This window comes from Zophobas morio, unplaced genomic scaffold (genome assembly GCF_036711695.1).
Source record: "Zophobas morio isolate AGI-343-1 ecotype UQ-CSIRO unplaced genomic scaffold, CSIRO_AGI_Zmor_V1 ptg000023l, whole genome shotgun sequence".
NCBI lineage: Eukaryota > Metazoa > Arthropoda > Insecta > Coleoptera > Tenebrionidae > Zophobas > Zophobas morio.
Genome location: NW_026972128.1, coordinates 8,871,470 through 8,896,649, shown reverse-complemented (window position 1 = coordinate 8,896,649; position 25,180 = coordinate 8,871,470). Strand labels below are relative to the sequence as shown.

Genomic DNA, 25,180 nt, shown 5'->3' with positions numbered 1-25,180 from the left:
TGTATCAAATTTTAGATAAGTAGTTCTCTCATAAAACTCATAAATATTTAATACTTCGGACGATTTTAGTATTTTTCCAGGTAGTTACTATTTTCTTTATTTTTGTTTTTCACAAAACACGCAATATTATAAGGTACATTAATTACAAAAGTTGATTCTGTGTTGTTATAAATGAGAAACCAACACTGTGGCAAAGCATTGATAATTTTAAGGATGGTGTAATGTCATGCTGCGAAATGAAAACGTCAACATTAGTTTCATCAAGAAGATGTATGAAATTCCTGACGAACTGGTAAAGTTTTCTGAATTTAAACAAGTTCGTTAATTTTTAAGTAATACCACTAAAAACTTTTTAAAAGTCACGTAAAACAACAAAGGATACTATAAACTGTGTATAAATAAACAAGTTTTGATTTAACAGATCGTTACTAGGTGTTACTTCTAATGTAATCACACTCTTAAGCCATATAAGGAAATCTAGCTGATAGATATATCGTGCCCTAAAATTTTTATTCTGGAATAAAGTTAGTTAATTTACTGTTGTTTGCCATGTTGGTCTTGTTAGTAACTTTCAGCTAATTGAAGCAATTATCTGGTTAAGCATTTATACACTGTTTTGTAAGAATATTCCGTCAATACTAATAATACCACTCTAAAAGTCGGGTTGTAAATATTTAAACACTTCATTAACCCGGGAATGTTTCAATTGAAACAAAATTTACATAACGTTCAACTGAAAGACGAAGTGAAAATGAGAAGTTCTTGTACTTTATATGTTTTATGATATGTCGAAAATGTTTATTCCACAAATAAAACTACTGTCACATATTTACATGAGAAGCGGCCAAGACAATTAATAATAATTTTGCACGTGGGTGGGTCGCCAAATTACTGAGGAAAATATTAAGTCGCTTACTGAACCTTGTACGACCATCGTTGCTTGGAAAAAAGAAAAAAATGACAACCGGCACTAGTAAATAATAGAATTGTGTAATTTTCGCTTAACTGCTTCCGACTTTTAGATTTTTGGTTTGACCTACCTGAATCGATGCCATAAAATTACAGTATTTTTTTTTGCTGCTGTCCGCCGCCACGAAAAAATTAAGTACACTAAATTACAGTTGTTACCACAATGTAGTTAGATAATGTGTTTTACAATGTTTAGAGGATGCGCTTCGCGCGCGAACTAAGCTGTAGAGGAATCGTATTGTGCTTTTATAAAATGAAACGTGCGCCTGGCATTTGGACCTTTTTTAATTTTCTGTAAAATTTATAACAATTTTTTTGGAAAATGTAAAAGATAAATTACCTGTGGTATGTACATCAATTCGTGTGCCCTAAATCCCGTCTAACACTTAAAACGTCGCACATGATTCACTCCACTTTGTATAAATCAGATCATTTATTTTTTGTTATTATTTAGTTTTTGGTTTTGTGTAGTAAGTAACAATAACAGGATGCATCAGTAAAGCACTTTTAGTTAGTACGTTTCTCTTTGTGATCTTGCGAAACTGTATACACAAGTTTTAAATTTGTATGTAATAGTATCTTTTATGTTTACAAATCAAATTTAAGTAAATTTGCACATGTCGTTGGGCAATTATTCAAGTCTGTACCAAGGTACTACATTATGGGGTTGCAAAAAAAAAATACTAATATATGTACAAGCGATTAGATTAGAATAGTAGAATTTTCAATCAATATAACAATTGTTTTAAATGAGTTTTACTTAAAAATATTCATTACATGTTCTTAGTCATTAATAAGAAAATATTGATTTCCTGTGTTCAGTTGTAAAATGATTTTGATGGCACATGACATCAGGCTTTCAAAATTGCACATTGCATCTGTAAAAAACTACTAAATTTTGTTATCCAGGACGTTAACCTAGATTTATTTAATATTCTCTGAAGATGCGGTCAATTTAATGGGAATAAATATAACGTCATTTTTTACTGTTGACCAATGTCACTTTTAACAATTTTTATAGGAATTTAAAAAGACTGTTAATTAAATCCACGTTAAAACATATCAGAACTACAAAGTTGATTCTCCAACTTTCAAGTTTAATATTTTCTAAAATTGGTTCAAGGACTTTTTTAACCATTTTTTTTAACCATTTTAACAATGTACCATCGAACTTTTCCCTCATTTTTTGACCACCCTGTTACTTTTAAGATATTTTATTTTCAAAGCGAGTTCTTACGTTCCTTTTTTTTTATTGTTAGTCAATTTTCCAAAATCTCATTTTTTCAACGTATCAGATTTTTGGCCGTTTTTCGAGCAGTCTTCGAAAAATACCTCAAAATATTTTCCTGTAAATCTGGACACATACGACTTACTTTCGGCTTCATTTTTTCGAAAATTTTAACAAATCTTCCAGAATCAATTAATGATATTTTGCCTTTTTTCCTTAACATGCGTAGTAATCTGTTCGTAACAAAACCTTACAACAGATGGCTACGTATTTTAAGAAAAAAAGGCATAATATTAGCCCCGCCCACCCGCCCTATCTCAATCGTGATGATTTTCTTACCCGCAGTAAGTCGTGGAGGGGAGCTTAATTGTTTTCCTATGAGAAACTGCTATGTGAAGTATCTTCTTGAATAATCACGTTGTTTAAAGCAAACTATATTATGTATTAAGTAAAAAAGAAAGCCAAAACATAAGCCCCATCCATCCCTATCGATCCCAATCTGGCTTTAATTTTTAATATACATTGTATTTTTTGAAGAACACGATGCTCAAAAACATGTCTTACATGGTAATTTTTTGTAGAGAAATAAGGATTTTGCGATTAAGCTCCGCCCTCTTGGCTCACGACGAATGAAAAAAAATCATCACAATTGAGACAGGGCGGGTGGGTGGGGCTTATATTTTCCTTTTTGCCTTGATATATACGCAGTCATCTTCTCACAACAAAAACTTACAACAGATGACTACGTATTTTAAGAAAAAAGGCATAATATTAGCCCCGCCCACCCGCCCTATCTCCATCGTGATATTTTTTTTACTCGTCGTAAGTCGTGGGGCGGAATTTAATTGCAAAGTCCTTGTTCTCCTGCGACAAATTCCTATATGAAATATATTCTTGAGTAAACGTGTTGTTTAAATCAAACTATATGTATTAAGTAAAAAAGAAAGCCAAAAGATAAGCCCCACCCATCCGTCTCGATCCCAATCTGGCTTTAATTTTTAATATGCATGGTAATTTTTGAACAACACGATACTCACCCGTTTCGAAGATCTCTCACCGATATTTTAAACACCCTATATTTTCGAATTAGCACGTCGAGATCTATATCTCAGAATTTTTTGCGAATTTTTGAACAACTTTTCTAAAAGCTCAATTTTTCAAGACTCGTGAAATTTTCAACCCCTTTTTGGTCATTTTTGAAAACTAACCAGACATTTCTTTGCAGAGTTGGAACTCCACAAATTACTTTCGTCCGTATTTCTTCGAAAATTCTTACCATTTCCAAAATGACCAAGATAAAAAATCTCAATTTATTCAGTAATTCCAACAAATTTTCTAGATTTCATAAATAAAATATGACATTTTTGAGATGTTTCAAAAATTTTATTTTCAAACCGAATATTTCAGAAAACCTTGCTTCAGGACTGTCCACAACTTACGTTTTCGAATCAGCTCGTCCAGATCTACACACAATTTTTTTTTGATGATTTTTAAGCAACTTTTCAAAAATCTCAATTTTTCGATAGCCCCCCATTTCAAATTTTTGACCTTTTTTTGAATACCCCTCAAAAAATACTTGAAGACAGTTTTTGTAGATTTTGACTTGTGAAAGCTATTTTCAGCTTCAGTTTTTCGAAAATTCCAACAAATTTTCTAGAATTGATAAATAAAATATGACATTTTTAAGATGCTTCAAAAATTTTATTTTCACACCGAATATTTCAGAAAACCTTGCTCCAGGACTGTCCACAACTTACGTTTTTCGAATTAGCTCGTTCAGATCTACACACAATTTTTTTTTTGATGATTTTTAAGCAACTTTTCAAAAATCTCAATTTTTCAATAGCCCCCCGTTTCAAATTTTTGGCCTTTTTTTGAATACCCCTCAAAAAATACTTGAAAACAGTTTTGGTAGATTTTGACTTGTTAAAGTTATTTTCGGTTTCAGTTTTTCGAAAATTCCAACAAATTTTCCAAAATCAATAATCAATGAAATATGGCATTTTCATTTTCAAGCCAAATGTTTCAGAAAACTTTCCTCTGTGACCATGAACAAGTTATGTTTTTCGAATCAACTCGTCGTGATTTACATTCCAAAATTAGTTGTGGAGTTTTAGGCAACTTCCAAAATGTCAATGTTGCAATCTCGAATACGCGTAACAAATTTTTGACAGTTTTTCAAGTACTATTCCAAAATTACTTAAGACATCATCTTGTAGATTTCGTTTTGTATAATTTATTTTCGGCTTCAGTTTTTCGAAAATGCCAACAAATTTTCTAGAATCGATAAATAAAATATGACATTTTTGAGGTATTTCTAAATTTTCATTTTCAAACCAAATATTTCAGAAAACCTTACTCCGTAACCATCAACAAGTTATGTTTTTCAAATTAGCTCGTCGAGATCTACGTACATTCCAGAAATTGTTGGGAATTTTTACGTAACTTTTCCAAAATCTCAATTTTTCAATCGCCCCTGTATCAAATTATTGAATATTTCTCAACACCCTTCGCAAAAACCTGAAGACATTTTCTTATAAATTTTGACTTGTAAAAGTGATTTTCGGCTTCAGTTTTTCGAAAATTCCAACATTTTTTTCAAAATTGATAAATAAAATATGACATACACCCTGGCATGTTTTTGTATTTGTTGCGCCTCAGAAGCAAAGAATTTTTGTGTAAATAAAATATTTATGATAAAATACTTTGTAACATTAAATTAGCATTTGAATATTCACTACTATCTGTTCTTGCACAGGGAGTTGAAGACGATGATTAAATGTGCTGATAAGTCAACAATTCAGAAATGTTTTCCAAATTACGACAAAAATAATGTGATGAAGACTTCTTTTCGTGATTTAACAAAACTGAAACAATGCTACTGTAATACTTTTTCGAAAGAAAATTGGTATATATCACTTGGGTTTTTTTTTCGTCTTCAAAATGTATGTTTTCGAATTGATGAGGACTTACACTTATTTAAAAGAGTATGTGGACGTTTTACATTAAATATGAAGTCCACAAAAAAGATGTGTTTATGTAGTACTAAGATTAAACTGATAAGACTCCATGAACCTTATGAAAAAAGTCGATATAATACCAAAATGTTCCAAAAAATTTCAAAAATGCCACACTCTTTGCTTTCTGTGTGATAATGCGCAGAGTTCTGCGCAAAACCATAGAAATTTTAAGCGCATGCGCAGATTATTTTTTTGACGACAGGTGTTGTGATCGTTATGTTGTGATTTGATGTAGAGCAAACGTCAAACGACACAGGTGAATTGACAGAATTTGTCAACATGATACGTGAAAAATGATAGATTTGTTGTACGTACAGTGTTTTAAATAAACTTTTCTAACTAGTGCATGTCAAAAAAGCTGCAAGCCCTTTTAAATTCCTCGAAGAATTTATATAAAAAAATATTCAAAATGTCTGGAGAAAAGGCAGAAGGTAACAAATTTCATATTTTCCAAATTGATTGATTATTAAACAAAGTAGGAGTATCACCCAAAGAGAAAGAAGAACAGGAAAGTGCAGCAGAAGATACCGCCTCTGGAACATCCGACATGAGTATTGAGTCTTTACGAAAGTACCTCTCAGAAAAACTTGGTATATCTGACAAAGACAAAGATGAAGAAAAGACTGTCAAAGTGCTTGATGCGGTAACGCTCGATGGGGTCGTAGACTACATTAATAAAAATAAATGCAAAAATATAGTGACAATGGCGGGAGCTGGCATTTCAACCTGTAAGTATTGGTATTTTCCAAACTTTTAACAATAAGTTGTCGTTTTAGCTGCTGGAATCCCAGATTTTCGCTCACCTGGAAGTGGTCTCTACCACAATTTGCAAAAATATAACTTGCCCCATCCACAAGCAATTTTTGAACTGAGCTTTTTTCATGAGAACCCTAAGCCATTTTTCGCTTTGGCTAAAGAGTTGTACCCTGGCTCTTTCAAACCCACAATTTGTCATTACTTTATTAAATTATTAATTGAAAAAGGTGTTCTGCTTAGACATTATTCGCAAAATATTGATACTCTGGAAAGGGTGGCTGGTATCCCAGATGACAAAATTGTGGAAGCCCATGGAACCTTTTATACCGGTCATTGTATAAAATGTAGAAAAGAGTACACATTGGAGTGGATGAAAGGTTAGCCTACTGCAACTCTCTGGTCTTTCTAACCCATTGTTTTAGAGCGCATCTTTAAAGATGAAGTCCCAGAATGTGTGGAAGAAGACTGTAAAGGGGTTGTTAAACCAGACATAGTTTTCTTTGGTGAACAGTTGCCATTCAAGTTCTATAACTTAATAGAACACGACTTTGAAAACTGTGATTTACTCATTATATTGGGGTCTTCCCTAGCAGTACAACCTTTTGCTTCACTTGTAGAACGGTAAGATTATAGTTAGTTAAAAAAAAAAATGGATGTGATTTGGTGCTCAGAGTTCCAGATACATGCCCACGACTCTTAATAAACCGTGAAAAAGTAGGGCACAGATCAGGCATAATGGCAATGCTAGGACTTGGTGGTGGGTTAGATTTTGATGGCAAAAACAACACTAGAGATGTTGCCTGGTTGGGAGATTGTGATGAAGGGTGCCAACTTTTTGCTGATAAATTGGGCTGGGGGGTAAGTAATCGTTTTAGGTGAAAACACAAAACAATATAAATTTTGTAGGAGGAACTAAAAAAATTACGAGCAGCAGAAATTGAAAAGATTGAGACACTAAACAAAGCTAGTAAATCTGTAAAAAGTTCTATGTAAATTTTAACCCTTGTTGACTTTTAAATAAATAAATAATCCCAATAATTATTATTATTTATTGTGTAAAAAGTTATTCCAACACGCTGCAAACAGGCAGTTTAATAACTTCGACCAAACAAAGTATATGCCATTGGCTTCCTTGTACAATCTGGATGGATACATTTATCACCATCTTTGACAGCTTCAGGTTGTTCTAATGGTATACACAGAGACTTGGCACCCATGGAAGGCGCCCCAGGTTCAGCACCATCACCGTCGTCACTAAAAATTAAAAAATAATACAAAAAATCTACGACTAAAAAAAATCATACCGAGTGCTGTCTGCTTTAATCTTATTCTCGCAATTCTCGTCGCCACAAAATAGAGCTAAAATTATATTTTTCTTATCCAAATTAACGGCAAATTGGGACCAATCTTTCAACAAAACAGTGTGACTATTCAAATCGTTGGTAGCCTTTTGTAACAGATTGGTTTGAATATCATCCAATAAATGTTTCAACTTTTCCGCTGCGGAATCCCGCGACAATGTTATTTTCTCACCGGTGTCTCTTCTCACAGCAACGATTTGTCGCTTTTCGATATCTTTGGGTCCAAGCTCCACACGTATAGGTACCCCCTGAACAAAACGAATTTAAAAATTATTCTGAAAAAATCGCCATAATTGTTTACCTTCAATTCCCAGTGGTTAAATTTCCAACCTGGAGAATAATTGCCACGATAATCGCCTTTAACTTTAACACCTGCTTTAGCAAGCTCTGCTTCCAAAGCATCACAGGAAGACTGAAGTTGATTTTTTCCTTGGTCTGACAACGCTACAGTAATTCCACAGGGTACAATGATGACTTGAATACACGCCGCTCTAGGGGGCAAAACCAGACCTTTATTATCGGCATGTATCATAATCATGACACCTAAAAAAGTACTTAATTAGATCAATCAAAAATCACACAGTCGTCTTAACCTATTGTTCTCGTAGTGAGACCCCACGAATTTTGATAAACGTATTTCTTCTCTTGCGTTTCTGGGTCCTCATACACTATTTCAAACATTCTTGAAAAGTTTTGTCCCAAATGATGGGACGTCGCTCCTTGAATTGCCCTGCCGCTTGCGGAAACAAAAGCTTCAACGGTTAGTGTGTAGTTACCTCCAGCAAACTTTTCTTTCTCGGTTTTACGACCTTTCACGACTGGGATTGCTAATATGTCGGTGTAGATCCTCGCATATAAATCTGAAGTCAGATATTTAATATCAATTGGTGTAATCAAAACTGACAGTAAACTCGCTTACCTAATATAGTTTTGACTTCATTACAAGCCTCCTCCTGAGAAGCGTAAGCTGTGTGACCTTCTTGCCACAAGAACTCTCTAGTTCTTAAAAATGGTTGTGGATGTTTGAACTCCCACCTCTAAACAACCTCATAAGATACAAAACTACGATTAAAATCACCAACATACCACTACATTGTTCCATTGGTTCAGTTTGATGGGTAAATCTCGGTAAGACTGTATCCATTTAGCGTAAGCTGGGTACATGACAGTTTCCGACGTTGGTCTTACAGCAATGGGTTCTGCGAGATCCGAGTCACCCGATTTCGTCACCCAAGCAACTTCAGGAGCGAAATCGGCAATATGTGTTTTTTCCTTCTCCAAAACATTTCGTGAAACGAAAATCGGGAAGTAACACTCTTCTACACCTAGTTTATCAATTTCGCTTGTAAACCACTCTTTAATAACCTTCCACACTGCAAAAGACCATGGTCTGAATATATAGCAACCCGAAACGTCATAATATTCAATCATCTCGCTTTTGGTGATAACTTGGGAGTACCAGTCGGCCAAGTTTTCCTCTTTTTTGGCCTCCAAACCTAAACGTGTTTGTTTTTTCACGCCGCTTTCGTCGGACTACAACAAAGTTGTTACAATTTCAAATGATGATAGCGTGTGGATTAATTACTGGTGCTGGAACAACAGCAGCTTTCTTCTCTTTTGGAGCAGATTTTTCCTTTGCACTTTTTGGTTGTGGTTCTTTGGGTTTAGATGGAGTTCTTCCAGCTACTGGAAAGTCAGTCCCAGTCAGAGCTTTATATTCAACTTTTAAATCCAGAAGAACTTTAACGGCTGCATCGATTTCATCCTGAAATTTTCACATAACACAAATTGAAAAAAAAAAACAAAGTTTTGTATACTTTGGCAGCTTTCTTGGCTTTCAAGTCTCGTACAACATTTCCTTGTTCCGTAACTTTAGCAACTAGGATATCTTTGGAAGCAGAAACGTCTCCACTTCCTCCATTTACTGAAACGTTATTAACTTCTGGTTTCATGTTGGGCTTCCACTCTTTTCCAGTAAGATTCTTAAAATCGACTTTCAACTGCAGCAAAACTTTAACTTCGCGATCTACTTCACTTTTTGCAGCTTTGTTTGTTTTTAGTTGTCTAACAACATCCCCTTGTTTAGCGATTGCTTCAAGCAATTCTGCCTCCGTTTTAGTGGACGCGGTATTGTTTGCTGCAGGCTGTGGTGTTTTAGAGACTGGCTGTGCCACCCAATCTTTACCAAATTGTTGTTTATATTCTTGTTTTAAGGCTAGGAGGGCTTTCACTTCAAGATCTATCACACTTTTGTCCGCTTTCTCAGATTTTAATTTTCGCACCTACGGTATACAAATGGGTAAAAATATAACACTATAACAAAAATCATACCTTATCTCCCTGTGCTGCAATCTTATCACCTAAACTTCCAGCGTCAGAAATTTCGACTTTACTAGGGGTTGCTTTTACTGCAGGAGCACCTGCAACCCAATCCACCCCAAATTTCTTCTTGTATTCCTGCTTAAGAGCTAGCAGAACTTTAACTTCAATATCAACTACGCTTTTTTCGGCTTTTTCGGACTTGAGTTTACGGACCTAAAACGTAGGTTGGTAAGTTCTTGCAATAACAAAAGAAGTTGTACCTTATCGGCTTGTGACGACAGTTTTGCGTTTAAATCATCGTCAACATCCGTCGCGTTTGGTGACGCAGGAGTTTCAGCTGGTGGCACACACCCCGGTTTCCAATCGGTGTTCGTTATTTTCTTATAATCAGTTTTTAAAGTTAGAAGAATTTTCACGGCGTTGTCGACTTCGCTCTTTGCTGCTTTTTGGGACTTTAAATTTCGCACTACATCACCTTGTTTTATAATTTCGGTGTTAAGTTCAGCTGCTGATTTGGCGGTTTGGGCAACTGGTGGGGTACTAGTTGTGGATTTTTCGGCCTGAAAATAACACGAGTTGGCAACACGTGGAGGTTTTATGGAACACTAATTGTTTGATTATAGTCTGTGGAAAGTATTAACTATAAAGATAACAACTGGCGATTAATGTAGTTTTTTTTTAAGATTGTACAGTTTATAGTGAAAAATGTGACAGGTATCCAGATTGAAAAGAACTGAAAAATGAAGAACCGCATACGTGATTCACGAGTAGACAAGATTTGACTTTCTCTTTGAAAGAAATCGCTTCGACCGGGTTATTATATAAAAAGTAGGCCAGTTTACAATTCTTCAAAGAATAGTGTTGTTAGAAATATTGAAGAAAATAGTCATTTATTCATTAATTTCTATAACCCACAAGCTATGAAACGTTATGATAACGTACAATTTAACAAGAATTTTCAACGCTTTTAAACTTATTTATTTTATTATAAACAATAAAACACAGTAATATAAAAAATAATATATTATTAAAAAAATATCACATCTTGTACAGCCACTACTGACTAAAAAAAAGAATTTCTTTAACAACAGCATACTTATAGAAAAAAACAACTAAACTAAAAAACTACGACAAACTGTCTTAATTTAATCAACTTCTTCAACTGTGGGTCCACCTTGCCTCTGTCCACCAAATCCACCAGCTTGCTGACCACAGTTACCCGGCATGGGACCACCCTGGGCAGCTCCTTGGTAGAGTTTTGCCATAATAGGACTACAAACAGAAGTCAGTTGTTTCTGTCTGTCTTTATACTCTTCTTTCTCCGCCAATGTGTTGGTATCCAACCATTGCAAACAACTGTCGCATTCGCGTGTCACAGTTTCTTTATCTGAAGTTGACAACTTGTCACCGCAGTCGGATACAGCTTGCTTCAGTTGGAAGATGTAACCTTCCAGTTGATTTCTACTAGCTATCCTCTGCCTTTGTTTCTCATCCTCGTCTTTGTATTGTTCTGCTTCTGCAACCATTCTGTCGATGTCTTTCTGCGACAATCTACCTTTGTCATTCTTGATGGTGATGTTGCGAGAATTTCCGGAACTCGTGTCTTTGGCAGAAACGTTAAGAATGCCGTTAGCGTCCAGGTCGAAAGTCAGTTCGATTTTAGGAACACCACGCGGTGCTGGAGGAATTCCCGTCAAATCGAAGGTTCCCAACATATTATTGTCCCTCGTCATGGCTCTTTCACCCTCGAAGACTTGAATCGTAACGGCTGGTTGGTTATCAGCGTAGGTGGTGAATGTTTGCGTCTGTTTGCAGGGAATTCTTGCATTGCGTTCGATGATTTTCGTCATGACTCCTCCAGCTGTTTCGATACCCAGAGACAAAGGAGTGACGTCGACCAGTAACACGTCTTGAATCTTGGAATCGGATTCTCCATTCAAAACGGCTGCTTGAACGGCGGCACCATAAGCCACAGCTTCATCCGGGTTGATGGAAAGATTCAACGGTTTTCCGTTGAAGTAGTTCTGGAGTAGTTGCTGGATTTTGGGAATGCGTGTCGATCCACCGACTAAGACGATGTCGTGGATCATTCCTTTGTCCATTTTTGCGTCGTTGAGGGCTTTCTCGACGGGTTCCAGAGTTCCTCTGAACAAGTCTGCGTTCAGTTCTTCGAATCTCGCTCTGCTAAGTTTCGTGTAGAAATCGATTCCGTCGAAAAGGGCGTCGATCTCGATGCTGGCTTCAGTACTCGAAGACAACGTTCGTTTCGCTCTTTCAGCGGCGGTTCGTAAACGCCGGAGGGCTCTTGGATTGCTTCTCAAATCCTTCTTGAATTTGCGTTTGAATTCGTCGGCCAAGTGACTTACTAATCTGTTGTCGAAGTCTTCACCACCTAGATGGGTATCACCTGCAGTGGCTCTCACTTCAAACAACGACCCTTCGTCGATGGTTAGAATAGATACGTCGAATGTACCACCGCCCAAATCAAAAATTAAAACGTTCCTCTCACCCTTCAAATTCTTATCCAATCCGTACGCCAAAGCTGCCGCTGTGGGTTCGTTAATAATTCTCATTACGTTCAAACCGGCGATAACTCCGGCGTCTTTGGTGGCCTGTCTTTGCGAATCGTTGAAATATGCAGGGACAGTAATGACGGCATCCCTCACTGTTGTTCCTAAATACGCTTCAGCGGTTTCCTTCATTTTCGTCAAAACCATCGAGCTGATTTCTTCGGGTGAGAACTTTTTAATTTCGCCTTTGTATTCGACTTGCATTTTCGGCTTCCCACAGTCGTTAATTACTTTGAAAGGCCAGTGTTTCAGATCTTGTTGAATTTTCTGGTCGTCATATTTTCGGCCGATTAGTCGTTTGGCGTCGAATATCGTATTGCTGGGATTCATCGCAACTTGGTTCTTGGCGGCGTCTCCGAGGAGACGCTCGGTGTCGGTGAAGGCAACATAACTTGGCGTCGTTCTGTTACCTTGATCGTTGGCGATGATCTCGACTTTTCCGTGTTGCCACACTCCTACACAGGAGTAGGTTGTTCCCAGGTCGATACCGATGGCTGGAGATTTCACCATTTTGTCACTGTTTATTTTCTTTTGCGATAAAAATTCACTTATGGACACTTTTACAACTTAACTTGAAGATATAAAGTTGCCGTGCACTCTTGTTCACTTTTCAGGTAGTTGTTTTCTTGTCGCTTGGTTTGAATTGACTGAACACGCGCCACGAGCGATCGTTTATATATGAACATACGATTTCGTCTCGAATTCTCCCGAATGCTCTCGAATATTCTATCAACTTCTGGCACCTTCCTAACGAAATAAACGAATATTTTCTGTTGAAAACGGTAATTATTGACAGTCTACATAAAAGAAAAAAATATTAACTGGTATTCACCAAATTTTGGATGTTAATAAATTGACTTTACGACGTTAAATTTTAAAATCCGTGTTGCGTTAAATTCGTTCCAAGGTGGGAATGTTCGCGAAATGCCGACTTCTACCAAAGTATTTTCTTATTTAAAATTCATCTTTATTTATTATTTTTTGCGTTTAATTGTTGATAAATTTTTCCAATCTATTATTTGCTTTTTGTTGAAGGAAATAAAGCATTATTCTTACAATTTTTTTTCTAATATTCGATTTCCTTGTGATATCAATTAGATATTTCTCGAATTTTCCTAATTATCCGATTTATTTATTCAACAGTAATTGTCGCAATATATTTCATTGATTAGATTAATTCACATCAAAAACAACTACCAACGAATCAATTAACTGCTGAAAGTACTGGAAAAATTCTGGAAAATATTATTGTTTAACATTAACGCACCATTTTATCTGGAAGCTTCCACCACGATTACAATAGTTTGTTAAAATTATTTATACAAAAATTACCAAATCAGACAAAATACTTGTTAATTTTTTTATTAGTTTTTTTTTAACTGGTACGTTATTCAGTTTGATGCAAAATATATTTTACAAACAGTTTTAATTCATATTCTGATTCATTAATTCCTTATTCCTTGTTCCTTATAAAAAAATGATGTGCTTTCCTTTAGAACGTTGGAACAGTAACTGTCAATTATGTTGCGGAATTTTAAAATGGAGTAGAAAGTTCTCGAAGCTTCTAATTTTATCAACAGAATTTTACTCTATTTTATAGAATTTATTTTATTAGATGTAATCGTAAGTTTTAAGATCTTCAAAGCATATTTGGTTATAGTGTAAATATTACTTTTGTCCTCAAAACTTTTTTATTACAAAAATACAACATTTTTAAGGACGTTGTTTAAATTAGTCACAAAGCGAGAAGTTCTAAACTGTACACAATTTTGTATACTATCTATAAAAAAGTGTGGACTACCATGCAGTAAAAATGTAAAAATGTGAATTAGGTAATTCACACTTGAAATAATATTTGGCAAAACGTTCATACAAAAATAGCATTGTTACGTTTGTTACGTTGGAAGCTACGTTAATGTATTTGACTCGATTATTCGTTTACCTTAAAATAGTGAAAATTTACTCTTAACTTAAAAAATACACGTTCATGTGAAAATTAAAATTACAGTAACACAACCCGAAAACATTAAAATACGACTTTTTATGAATATCTATTGTTTGTAATTTACGTATAATTGGGGTTTTAACAAAAAAGTTCGTTTAATGCAATGTATCAAATACATAAGTTGACCGAACATTCGAGAATCTCGGAGAACTTTCTCACTGGGAAGATGATGTAAAGAAGCTCGCTCTTTAAAATTTAACGCGATAACGTCAATTTTTTAGAGTCTAAAGTAAGGTGTACAGCAGTTAGTATTTTCTTCTTTTGTGTGGATTGTCAATATTTATTGTTTTCGACAAAAATTATTAGTTTATTTCGTCGATTATGCCAGAACTTCATAGAATATTCGAGAACATTCGGGCGAATTCGCGACGAAACTATCCGTTCATATATAAACGATCGCATCTGGCGCGTATTCAGTTCATTCAAATCAAGCGACGAGAAAACAACTACCTGAAAAGTGAGCAAGAGTACACAACGACTTTATATCATCAAGTTAAGTTGTAAAAGTGTCCATAAGTGAATTTTTATCGCAAAAGAAAATAAACAGTGACAAAATGGTGAAATCTCCAGCCATCGGTATCGACCTGGGAACAACCTACTCCTGTGTAGGAGTGTGGCAACACGGAAAAGTTGAGATCATCGCCAACGATCAAGGTAACAGAACGACACCAAGTTATGTTGCCTTCACCGACACCGAGCGTCTCCTCGGAGACGCCGCCAAGAACCAAGTTGCGATGAATCCCAGCAATACGATATTCGACGCCAAACGACTAATCGGCCGAAAATATGACGACCAGAAAATTCAACAAGATCTGAAACACTGGCCTTTCAAAGTAATCAACGACTATGGGAAGCCGAAAATGCAAGTCGAATACAAAGGCGAAAGTAAAAAGTTCTCACCCGAAGAAATCAGCTCGATGGTTTTGACGAAAATGAAGGAAACTGCTGAAGCGTATTTGGGAACAACAGTGAGGGATGCCGTCATTACTGTCCCTGCATATTTCAACGATTCGCAAAGACAAGCTACCAAAGATGCCGGAGTTATCGCCGGTTTAAACGTGATGAGGATTATTAACGAACCCACGGCGGCAGCTTTGGCGTACGGATTGGATAAGAATTTGAAGGGTGAGAGGAACGTTTTAATTTTTGATTTGGGCGGTGGTACATTCGACGTATCCATTCTGACCATCGACGAAGGGTCGTTGTTTGAAGTGAGAGCCACTGCAGGTGATACTCACCTAGGTGGTGAAGACTTCGACAACAGATTAGTGAGTCACTTGGCCGACGAATTCAAACGTAAATTCAAGAAGGATCTGAGAAGTAATCCAAGAGCTCTTCGGCGTTTACGAACCGCCGCTGAAAGAGCGAAACGAACGTTGTCTTCGAGTACTGAAGCCAGCATCGAGATCGACGCCCTCTTCGACGGAATCGATTTCTACACGAAACTTAGCAGAGCGAGATTCGAAGAACTGAACGCAGACTTGTTCAGAGGAACTCTGGAACCCGTCGAGAAAGCCCTCAACGACGCAAAAATGGACAAAGGAATGATCCACGACATCGTCTTAGTCGGTGGATCGACACGCATTCCCAAAATTCAACAACTACTCCAGAACTACTTCAACGGAAAACCGTTGAATCTTTCCATCAATCCGGACGAAGCTGTAGCTTATGGTGCCGCCGTTCAAGCAGCCGTTTTGAATGGAGAATCCGATTCCAAGATTCAAGACGTTTTACTGGTCGACGTCACTCCCTTGTCTCTGGGTATCGAAACAGCTGGAGGAGTCATGACGAAAATCATCGAACGCAATGCAAGAATTCCCTGCAAACAGACACAAACATTCACCACCTACGCTGATAACCAACCAGCCGTCACGATTCGAGTCTTTGAGGGCGAAAGGGCCATGACGAAGGACAATAACCTGTTGGGAACCTTCGATCTGACGGGAATTCCACCAGCACCGCGTGGTGTTCCTAAGATCGAAGTGACGTTCGATCTAGACGGTAACGGCATCCTTAACGTTTCTGCCAAAGACACGAGTTCCGGAAATTCTCGAAATATCACCATTAAAAATGACAAAGGAAGATTATCGCAGAAAGACATCGATAGAATGGTTGCAGAAGCAGAACAATACAAAGACGAGGATGAGAAACAAAGGCAGAGGATAGCTAGTAGAAATCAATTGGAAGGTTACATCTTCCAGCTGAAGCAAGCTGTATCCGACTGCGGTGACAAGTTGTCGGCTTCAGATAAAGAAACTGTGACACGCGAGTGCGACAGTTGTTTGCAATGGTTGGACACCAACACATTGGCGGAGAAAGAAGAGTATGAAGACAGACAGAAACAACTGACTTCTGTGTGTAGTCCCATTATGGCAAAACTCTACCAAGGAGCTGCCCAGGGTGGTCCCATGCCGGGTAGCTGTGGTCAGCAGGCTGGTGGATTTGGTGGACAGAGGCAAGGTGGACCCACAATTGAAGAAGTTGACTAAATGTATAAAAATAGTGATTCCTTCTTCTAGTTTTTATATAATACCTTACATATTCTATTGTAAAACAATTTCTGTTCACAATAGTAGCTGTACAATGACTGATTTTTAAATAAATTATTATTTTTTACACACAATAGTTAATTGTTTTATCCCGAACTCATTGTAAAATTTTTGCTGAAGAATTTACTACAAAAGAAAAATAATAATAAAAAAAAACATCAAACCACACTCCTAAACGTTCGAAAGTGCTCAAATTTTCTTAAAAATTTGTCAAAATGATTTAACATGAAACAATTCAGATAAAGTGTGTCTCAAGAACTTAACATTTGATGATTGAACAGTAACTGTGGTGTGGAGAAATATATTTAAATGATAAACTGCACAAAGTAAAAAATCTCATTATCTATGATTGCTGAATACTTTGACTGACCTTACATCATACTAAAAATTGCAAGAGTATATTTACTACATTTCCAAAAACTTTGAGTGGTATCTTATCTAATACTCCCACTTTAACTGTTAACATATTTTTTATTATTACAAAGGAAAATGTATTATTTTTAGCGTTTAACTCTTGATAAAATTTCTAATTTATTATTCGCTTTTTTTGAACCAAAAAAACATTAAACTTACAAAATTGTTTGATAATATTCGGTTTCCTTGTGATATCAATTAATTTCCCGAATTTTCGCAATATTTTATTGTCATTGATTAGATTAATTCATGTCAAAAACAACTGCCAGTGAATTAATTAACTGCTGATGGTACTGGAAAATTTCTGGAAAATATTATTAACATTAATGCACCATTTTATCTAGAACCTTCTACCACGATTAGATTACATTGTTAAAATTATTTATACAAAATTATTATCAAATCAGACAAAATAAAAAAAGGTTTTGTGGGTTTTACTTTATATATTTTTTCTTTGAATTTTAGAAAAAAATTCTTGTTCATATTTTTTAACAGTTATTTGAACTGGCACGTTTTTCAATTTGATGCAAAATATACTTTACAAAAAGTTTTACACTCATATTCTGATTCCTTATGCAAATCATAAACCCTGCATTGTGCTGTTCGGAATTATTTCGAAAACTCTCGAATGTTCTACTAATGCTTTCCTTTGGAATGTTCGAACAGTAACTGTCTGTCTTCACATTAAAAAAATTATGTTGCGGTGTTTTAAATGGAGTAGAAACTTCTCGAACCTTCCTATTATACTGGCAGAATTTTACTCTATTTTCTAGAATTTATTATTTTATTAGATGTAATAATAAGTCTTAAGATAATGATCTTCAAAGCATATTTGTGCTATATGTGTTTCTTGATTTAATAAAGAAACAACAATCTAAAAATTAATTTAAATAAATGAATAACAAGGTAGTGTTGTACAAATGCAACCAAAAATATGATATTTTTGAACTTTAAAATATGGATGATTATTCTTTCTTAATATTCCTTCACGTTCTCGAATGTTCTATTTATTTCGGGTTAGTACTTTGGCAAATATTAATTATACTATCCATTAGACTACAAAATTTAAGAGAATGGTACCCGTGTATTAGATGATGATAATAATAGAAAAATTATAGTGTATTACTTTTATCCTTAAAATTTTTTTAATAACAAAAATACAACATTTTTAAGCACGTTGTTTAAATTAGTCACAAAGACGAGAAGTTCTAAAATGTATACAATTTTTTATACTATCTATAAAAAAATGCGGACTGCCATGCAGTCAAATTGTAAAAAATGTGAATTACATAATTCACACTTGAAATAATATTTGGCAAAACGTTCGACACACAAAAATAGCGTTGTTACGTTTGATGTTACGTTAAGGTATTTGACTAATGAAAATTTATTATTAATTTAAAAAATAGAACATGTTCAGTTCATGCGAGAGTTTAAATTATGTACAGTAACACAATTCAAAAATATTAAAACAAGACTTTTTATGAATATGTACCTACTCATTTTTTGTAATTTACGTATAATTGCTCGTTTTTGGCACAACAGTTCCTTTATTTCAATGTATCAAATAAATAAGTTGAGCGAACATTCAAGAACATTCGAGAATCTCGGAGAACTTTCGCACTGTGAAGAAATCTGTTCTTTAAAATTTAACGTCATAAAGTCAATTTTTTAAGGTCTAAAATATGGTGTCCAACAGTTAAAATTTTCTTCTTTTGTGTAGATTGTCAATAATTATTGTTTTCGCAAAAATTATTAGTTTATTTCATCCGGAAGGTGCCAGAACTTCATAGAATATTCGAGAACATTCGGGAGAATTCGCGACGAAATCGGTCGTTCATATATAAACGATCGCTCGTGGCGCGTATTCAGTTCATTCAAATCGAGCGACGAGAAAAGGAGTACCTGAAAAGTGAACAAGAGTACAAGGCGACTTTATATCTTCAAGTTAAGTTGTAAAAGTGTCCATAAGTGAATTTTTATCGCAAAAGAAAATAAACAGTGACAAAATGGTGAAATCTCCAGCCATCGGTATCGACTTGGGAACAACCTACTCCTGCGTCGGAGTATGGCAACACGGAAAAGTCGAGATCATCGCCAACGATCAAGGTAACAGAACGACACCAAGTTATGTTGCCTTCACCGACACCGAGCGCCTCCTCGGAGACGCCGCCAAGAACCAAGTTGCCATGAACCCCAGCAATACGATCTTCGATGCCAAACGATTAATCGGCCGAAAATATGACGACCAGAAAATTCAACAAGATCTGAAACACTGGCCTTTCAAAGTAATCAACGACTGTGGGAAGCCGAAAATGCAAGTCGAATACAAAGGCGAAATTAAAAAGTTCTCACCCGAAGAAATCAGCTCGATGGTTTTGACGAAAATGAAGGAAACCGCTGAAGCGTATTTGGGAACAACAGTGAGGGATGCCGTCATTACTGTCCCTGCATATTTCAACGATTCGCAAAGACAAGCTACCAAAGATGCCGGAGTTATCGCCGGTTTAAACGTGATAAGGATTATTAACGAACCCACGGCGGCAGCTTTGGCGTACGGATTGGATAAGAATTTGAAGGGTGAGAGGAACGTTTTAATTTTTGATTTGGGCGGTGGTACATTCGACGTATCCATTCTGACCATCGACGAAGGGTCGTTGTTTGAAGTGAGAGCCACTGCAGGTGATACCCACCTAGGTGGTGAAGACTTCGACAACAGATTAGTGAGTCACTTGGCCGACGAATTCAAACGTAAATTCAAGAAGGATCTGAGAAGTAATCCAAGAGCCCTTCGGCGTTTACGAACCGCCGCTGAAAGAGCGAAACGAACGTTATCTTCGAGCACTGAAGCCAGCATCGAGATCGACGCCCTCTTCGACGGAATCGATTTCTACACGAAACTTAGCAGAGCCAGATTCGAAGAACTGAACGCAGACTTGTTCAGAGGAACCCTGGAACCCGTCGAGAAAGCCCTCAACGACGCAAAAATGGACAAAGGAATGATCCACGACATCGTCTTAGTGGGTGGATCGACACGCATCCCCAAAATCCAGCAACTACTCCAGAACTACTTCAACGGAAAACCGTTGAATCTTTCCATCAATCCGGATGAAGCTGTGGCTTATGGTGCCGCCGTTCAAGCGGCCGTTTTGAATGGAGAATCTGATTCCAAGATTCAAGACGTGTTACTGGTCGATGTCACTCCTTTGTCTCTGGGTATCGAAACAGCTGGAGGAGTCATGACGAAAATCATCGAACGCAATGCAAGAATTCCCTGCAAACAGACGCAAACATTCACCACCTACGCTGCTAACCAACCAGCCGTCACAATTCGAGTCTTCGAGGGTGAAAGGGCCATGACGAAGGACAATAATTTGTTGGGAACCTTCGATCTGACAGGAATTCCACCAGCACCGCGTGGTGTTCCTAAGATCGAAGTGACGTTCGACCTGGACGCTAACGGCATCCTTAACGTTTCTGCCAGACACGAGTTCTGGAAATTCTCGAAATATCACCATTGAAAATGACAAAGGAAGATTATCGCAGAAAGACATCGACAGAATGGTTGCAGAAGCAGAACAATACAAAGACGAGGATGAGAAACAAAGGCAGAGGATAGCTAGTAGAAATCAATTGGAAGGTTACATTTTCCAGGTGAAGCAAGCTGTATCCGACTGTGGTGACAAGTTGGCGTCTTCAGATAAGGAAACTGTGAAACGCGAATGCGACAGTTGTTTGCAATGGTTAGATGCCAACACATTGGCGGAGAAAGAAGAGTACGAAGACAGACAGAAACAACTGACTTCTGTATGTAGTCCCATTATGGCAAAACTCTACCAAGGAGCTGCCCAGAGTGGTCCCATGCCGGGTAGCTGTGGTCAGCAGGCTGGTGGATTTGGTGGACAGAGGCAAGGTGGACCCACAGTTGAGGAAGTCGACTAAATACTATATAAAAATAGTAATTCCTTCTTCTAGTTTTTATATAAGACTTTAGATGTTGTATTGTAAAACAATTTCTATTCACAGTTGTAGCTGTACAAAGACTGATTTTTAAATAAATTATTATTTTTTACAATAGTAGTTAATTTTTTTTATCCCGAATTCATGAAATTTTAGCTGAAGAATTTACAAAAGATAAATAATTAAAAAAGAACTTCATCAAACCAGACTGCTAAACTTTTAAAAGTGGTCAAACTTTGTTAGAAATTTGTCAAAATGACATCACATAAAACATTAAATTCAGATAAAGTGTGTCTCAAGAACTTACCATTTGATGGTTGAACAGTCACTGTAGTACGGAAAAGTATATTTAAATGATAAACCGCCCAAAGTTAAAAATCTTTCATTATCTATGATTACTGAATATTTTCACTGACCTTTCATCATATTAAAAATTACAAGGCTATATTTAATATATTTGTGGAAAGTTTGAGCGATATCTAATACATTACAAAAAAGCTCTATTGATATCTATGTTTTTAGTTTTAATTATTGATTTATAGAGAGTTAAATGTAATTTACGACCTCCGCTAATGTTGTAACTTTGAAAAGAAATAAAGACAAAACGTAACTTTGAACTTGTTTCTCTGGTCACCTTATTAAATGGTTGATATAATAAATAATGCGAACTTACCGGTGGTGATGGAGCTTTGGTATTACTCGCAAATGGACTTTCCTTGGTATGACCGTCAGGAATATAAAACAAAATGACTGATTGTTCTTTACAGGTGATTAAACTAACGGGTTCATACGCCACATCTACTTTAAAGAAACCACGCCTTTGCAGCTGAATTATGTCTCCTTTTTTAAGGTTTTTCAGTTCTGGATCACCAATCATTTGAACTTCTTTCTAACAAAAGCAAACTCACATGTTACTAATTTTATCACTCATAAATTCCAACTTACTCTTGTTTCATGCCCAATGTATTGTTTAAAATCTTCATCCTTTCCAAGCAGTGGTTTACTAATTATGTGATCAAAATAAACACACCAAGTTGGTGTGAATTTACTTTGCTCTGTTACCGCTAACCATGTCAATTTTAAGGTTTTTTTATAGTCTTTATTCTCTAGGTTTGGTTCAGCCTCAATTGACGTAATCACATTATTTTCTCTACAAAAAATGACTTTACTGACTGTCGCGCTAAAAATTTGTGCACCCACTCACCGATTAATTTTCTTTATCAAGAGATTTCCCCAGTTAATAAAAGTGGCATTTTCTCCTTCTTTCAAACAATCTGCATCAACTCTATCTATAATAATCTTTGGACTAGTCCAAACCGACTTCATCCCAACGTCACCGTTTTTAGGATGTTTAGGTACAGAAAGACATTCTTCCTTAGCTCCTATCACATTAATTGTCACTGGATCATCAAAATCGAGAGCTGTATACCGCGGCGCAATTGGATCAATAACTTTTTTATTAAAAGCCCAAATCTTATCCCACTCCATGAAGACCACTGATCTGCTGGACCCTTGAGCAATAATAAATTCTTTCAATCCTTGAACAGTCATCCCTCTCCTTAGTACACCCCGCACCGTTGGCATTCTAGGATCATCCCTTTAAATAAAAAACTTATACATATACCAGAAGTCTAAAAATAAAAACACACTACCATCCATCCACAAGACCTTCATTCACAAACCAGGTCAATTTTCGTTTACTAAGAACAGTATTTGTCATTGATAGTCTACTATATTCCCAAATATGAGGTTTCCGTAAACCCAACGCATCAATAAACCAATAAAATTGTGGGTCGCGATCATGGTACTCCATGGTACGCAGCGTATGGGTTACTCCTTCAATAGCATCGACGATGGGACAAGCGAAGTCGTATGTTGGATAAACCCTTAAATTTAGAACATGACTCAACTGTGTTTCTGAATTTAATTAATTACTTGTATTTGTCGCCTGTTCGCGGATGTGGCTCATTTTTACATCTGTATATTGTGGGATCTCTCAAGCATCCGTTTGGCGACTGCATGTCGATTTTAGCTCTAATGCAACACTTTTGCCCCTTTTCAGTGCCTTTTTTCATTTCTTCCCAAAGCTTCAAATTTTGTTCGTACGCTTAAAAAACGAAATATAAAAAAATAATTAGGTTGTCATTTAAGTCTTACTGTTGTTTCTATTTGATGACTCTATCCTTTGTTCACGCTGTGTTTTCATTGTTTCGGGATCAGTATCGTCTGCATAGGCTTTATTTTCTTTGAGGAGCTTCTCACAATATTCAAGCATTAGGTCAAAATACTGGGAGGTATGAGTAAACATATCAGGCTTAATTTCTAGTAAAGCGACATCCTCCAATATGACTTTTTCAAAGTGGGGATTTTCCTTGGCAGGGTTGGTATCATCAAAACGCATAACCAGCTTCCCTTGGAAAGCTTCTTGGTAATACTGGTTGAGCAAAGCAGCTTTTGCATGACCAATATGAAGGTATCTGAAAAACAAATTGTACACATAACATTCAGAAAGTAAAAATTGTTTAAGAATTGTGTTCGTTTCTTTACTTTCGTTTATTACCAAATTTTATGACTATGTGACTTCAGGAGTCATTCGGAAATCTTCAGATTGAATTGTATCTTCCGTTAGAAGACATATAAAATTTTGAAAGAAACCGTGCATAAAAAATAAACGGAAATATAGAAAATATTTCCACACCGATAACAAAGTAAAATTGACGCAAGGTTAAACACCCACATTTCTCGTGATCATTCAATGTAGCATAACACTCTAAACTACATTTACAACCAGAAAATTTTGTTTGATTACCAGAAAAAACAATAACTACAAATATGTACTATTGTTAAGTAAATAATAACTGCTAGATCATAAAGATACTGTAAAATAAAAAACTGAGTGTTTTATATAGTCGTTCTAAAAATAATCCTTTTTAAAGTGAATTTGCCTACGCCACTGTTCAAGGGTTACTTCTTAAACTATTTCACCTCTACTAATTAAAACGTTTCAGTTTCTACATCTACTAGTTAGAAAAACTGACATACCCAGATGCTTCAGGTGGGAATCTAACAACAACTTTCCCCATTTCCGCCCCCGGTAATTCCACAAATTTACCCTCTTGGGCTCTGTTGCCAACATTGGTCTTCTCTGGGGATATTCTATGAGCAGTAGGTGTCAAAGCTGATTTAACATCATCAGGTAAAGCTTCCAAAGTTTTGGAAACTGCAGGCTGTGACTTAATAAAGTTGTACCACCTTAGTACATTCACCGGTACTTCTTTTTTTGAAACTCGATCTTGCCAAAGTTGTGAACCTAAAAAAATTAATTAGAACAGTACAAATAACTAGTGACCATAACTCACTATAAAGAACTGCAAAAACTGCAAAATCTGCAATAGTTAACCGTTTGCCTGCCAAAAAAGTAACTGCATCCAAAGACTTGTTGAGTAAAGATAAAGTAGAATCGAACTCATTTTTGGAGTTTTTCAAAGTCAGTGAACAGGTCAGCCAATGATCAACTTCCGTCTTCTCAATTGGCGTGCAACCATACAATTCAGTCTCCGCAAATAATCTCGCTACAGCCCTCAAGAACTCATTACTGGTTTCACAAATAATTTTTTTATTATTAACAATACTGTTTTCATCGCCCCATTCGATGACTATAGAGTTCAGCGAAGTCTTTAGGTGTTCAGCTGCTAGTAAACCTCCTAGAACAAAAAAATCTATTTCTGTACCACAAATAAAATGAAAATTCTAACCTAAAAGGGGGTTTGTTTTGCTGCAAGTCAACTTCATGCCGGCTCTTCCACAAAAACACTGCACCAGAAAATGATGAAATTTATGTTTTAATTGAACAATTTCAGAAATATTGCGCAAGTATTACACCACGTGCGGTTCCAACAATACGCCACACATACACATTACCATCACATAGGTGCCATATAATAGATACAGATGACAGATGCCACACTACACCACACATCCTGCCAATTTAGGGAATTCCACCCAAAACGTCACGGAAAACCGCGG

General features: G+C 36.2%; 5 protein-coding genes and 1 pseudogene across 7 annotated transcripts in view; 3 read left to right on the top strand and 3 right to left on the bottom strand.

Moving 5' to 3' along the window:
- Positions 1 to 1,471, bottom strand: part of LOC135134140 (lutropin-choriogonadotropic hormone receptor-like) — a 45,801-nt gene extending 44,330 nt beyond the window's left edge. Inside the window, exon 1 of one of the 2 annotated variants that reach the window (XM_064062757.1) lies at positions 1,310 to 1,471. In XM_064062757.1, the coding sequence (XP_063918827.1) occupies positions 1,310 to 1,324 (15 nt within the window). In that variant the 5' untranslated portion in view covers positions 1,325 to 1,471. Of the gene's footprint in view, positions 1 to 1,040; positions 1,175 to 1,309 lie in introns of those variants that run through there. The other variant, XM_064062756.1, reaches the window with a different exon arrangement.
- A 3,941-nt stretch (positions 1,472 to 5,412) lies between these two features.
- LOC135133967 (NAD-dependent protein deacetylase sirtuin-2-like) lies at positions 5,413 to 7,020 on the top strand. 2 transcript variants are annotated; one of them, XM_064062532.1, is made up of 6 exons: positions 5,413 to 5,648; positions 5,697 to 5,945; positions 5,994 to 6,350; positions 6,396 to 6,594; positions 6,645 to 6,831; positions 6,880 to 7,020. In XM_064062532.1, exons 1-6 carry the CDS (start codon positions 5,564 to 5,566, stop codon positions 6,964 to 6,966), a joined length of 1,164 nt encoding a protein of 387 aa, XP_063918602.1. In that variant the 5' UTR covers positions 5,413 to 5,563; the 3' UTR covers positions 6,967 to 7,020. The 2 variants fall into 2 exon arrangements, with proteins under 2 accessions (XP_063918602.1, XP_063918601.1); XM_064062531.1 differs by having other exon boundaries at positions 5,694 to 5,945.
- Positions 7,009 to 25,095, bottom strand: LOC135133961 (bifunctional glutamate/proline--tRNA ligase). Its single transcript, XM_064062527.1, has 19 exons — positions 24,910 to 25,095; positions 24,514 to 24,858; positions 24,197 to 24,464; positions 23,312 to 23,631; positions 23,090 to 23,261; positions 22,807 to 23,040; positions 22,359 to 22,751; positions 22,100 to 22,304; positions 21,828 to 22,043; positions 9,917 to 10,216; positions 9,666 to 9,869; positions 9,152 to 9,616; positions 8,920 to 9,099; positions 8,421 to 8,867; positions 8,254 to 8,371; positions 7,928 to 8,194; positions 7,636 to 7,877; positions 7,278 to 7,582; positions 7,009 to 7,227 (listed from the first exon to the last, which is right to left on the bottom strand). Exons 1-19 carry the CDS (start codon positions 24,944 to 24,946, stop codon positions 7,065 to 7,067), a joined length of 4,881 nt encoding a protein of 1,626 aa, XP_063918597.1. The 5' UTR covers positions 24,947 to 25,095; the 3' UTR covers positions 7,009 to 7,064.
- On the bottom strand, positions 10,665 to 12,887 carry LOC135133963 (heat shock protein 70 A1-like). Its single transcript, XM_064062529.1, has one exon. It carries the CDS (start codon positions 12,734 to 12,736, stop codon positions 10,802 to 10,804), a length of 1,935 nt encoding a protein of 644 aa, XP_063918599.1. The 5' UTR covers positions 12,737 to 12,887; the 3' UTR covers positions 10,665 to 10,801.
- On the top strand, positions 14,638 to 16,854 carry LOC135133965 (heat shock protein 70 A1-like). The gene has a single exon (XM_064062530.1). It carries the CDS (start codon positions 14,786 to 14,788, stop codon positions 16,718 to 16,720), a length of 1,935 nt encoding a protein of 644 aa, XP_063918600.1. The 5' UTR covers positions 14,638 to 14,785; the 3' UTR covers positions 16,721 to 16,854.
- Positions 19,081 to 21,271, top strand: LOC135133966 (heat shock protein 70 A1-like; annotated as a pseudogene).
- Positions 25,096 to 25,180: the final 85 nt, after the last annotated feature.

Bases quoted from the DNA above. Each gene is read 5' to 3' on its own strand.
- LOC135133967 (XM_064062531.1), top strand. From the start codon at position 5,564: ATGTCAAAAAAGCTGCAAGCCCTTTTAAATTCCTCGAAGAATTTATAT. The intron at 5,649-5,693 runs GTAACAAATTTC...TATTAAACAAAG, and splicing joins GTCTGGAGAAAAGGCAGAAG to TAGGAGTATCACCCAAAGAG. The intron at 6,351-6,395 runs GTTAGCCTACTG...CCATTGTTTTAG, and splicing joins CACATTGGAGTGGATGAAAG to AGCGCATCTTTAAAGATGAA.
- LOC135133963 (XM_064062529.1), bottom strand. From the start codon at position 12,736: ATGGTGAAATCTCCAGCCATCGGTATCGACCTGGGAACAACCTACTCC.
- LOC135133965 (XM_064062530.1), top strand. From the start codon at position 14,786: ATGGTGAAATCTCCAGCCATCGGTATCGACCTGGGAACAACCTACTCC.
- LOC135133961 (XM_064062527.1), bottom strand. From the start codon at position 24,946: ATGAAGTTGACTTGCAGCAAAACAAACCCCCTTTTAG. The intron at 22,044-22,099 runs GTAAGTTGGAAT...TGCTTTTGTTAG, and splicing joins ACATTGGGCATGAAACAAGA to AAAGAAGTTCAAATGATTGG. The intron at 7,228-7,277 runs GTATGATTTTTT...TTTAATTTTTAG, and splicing joins ATTAAAGCAGACAGCACTCG to TGACGACGGTGATGGTGCTG.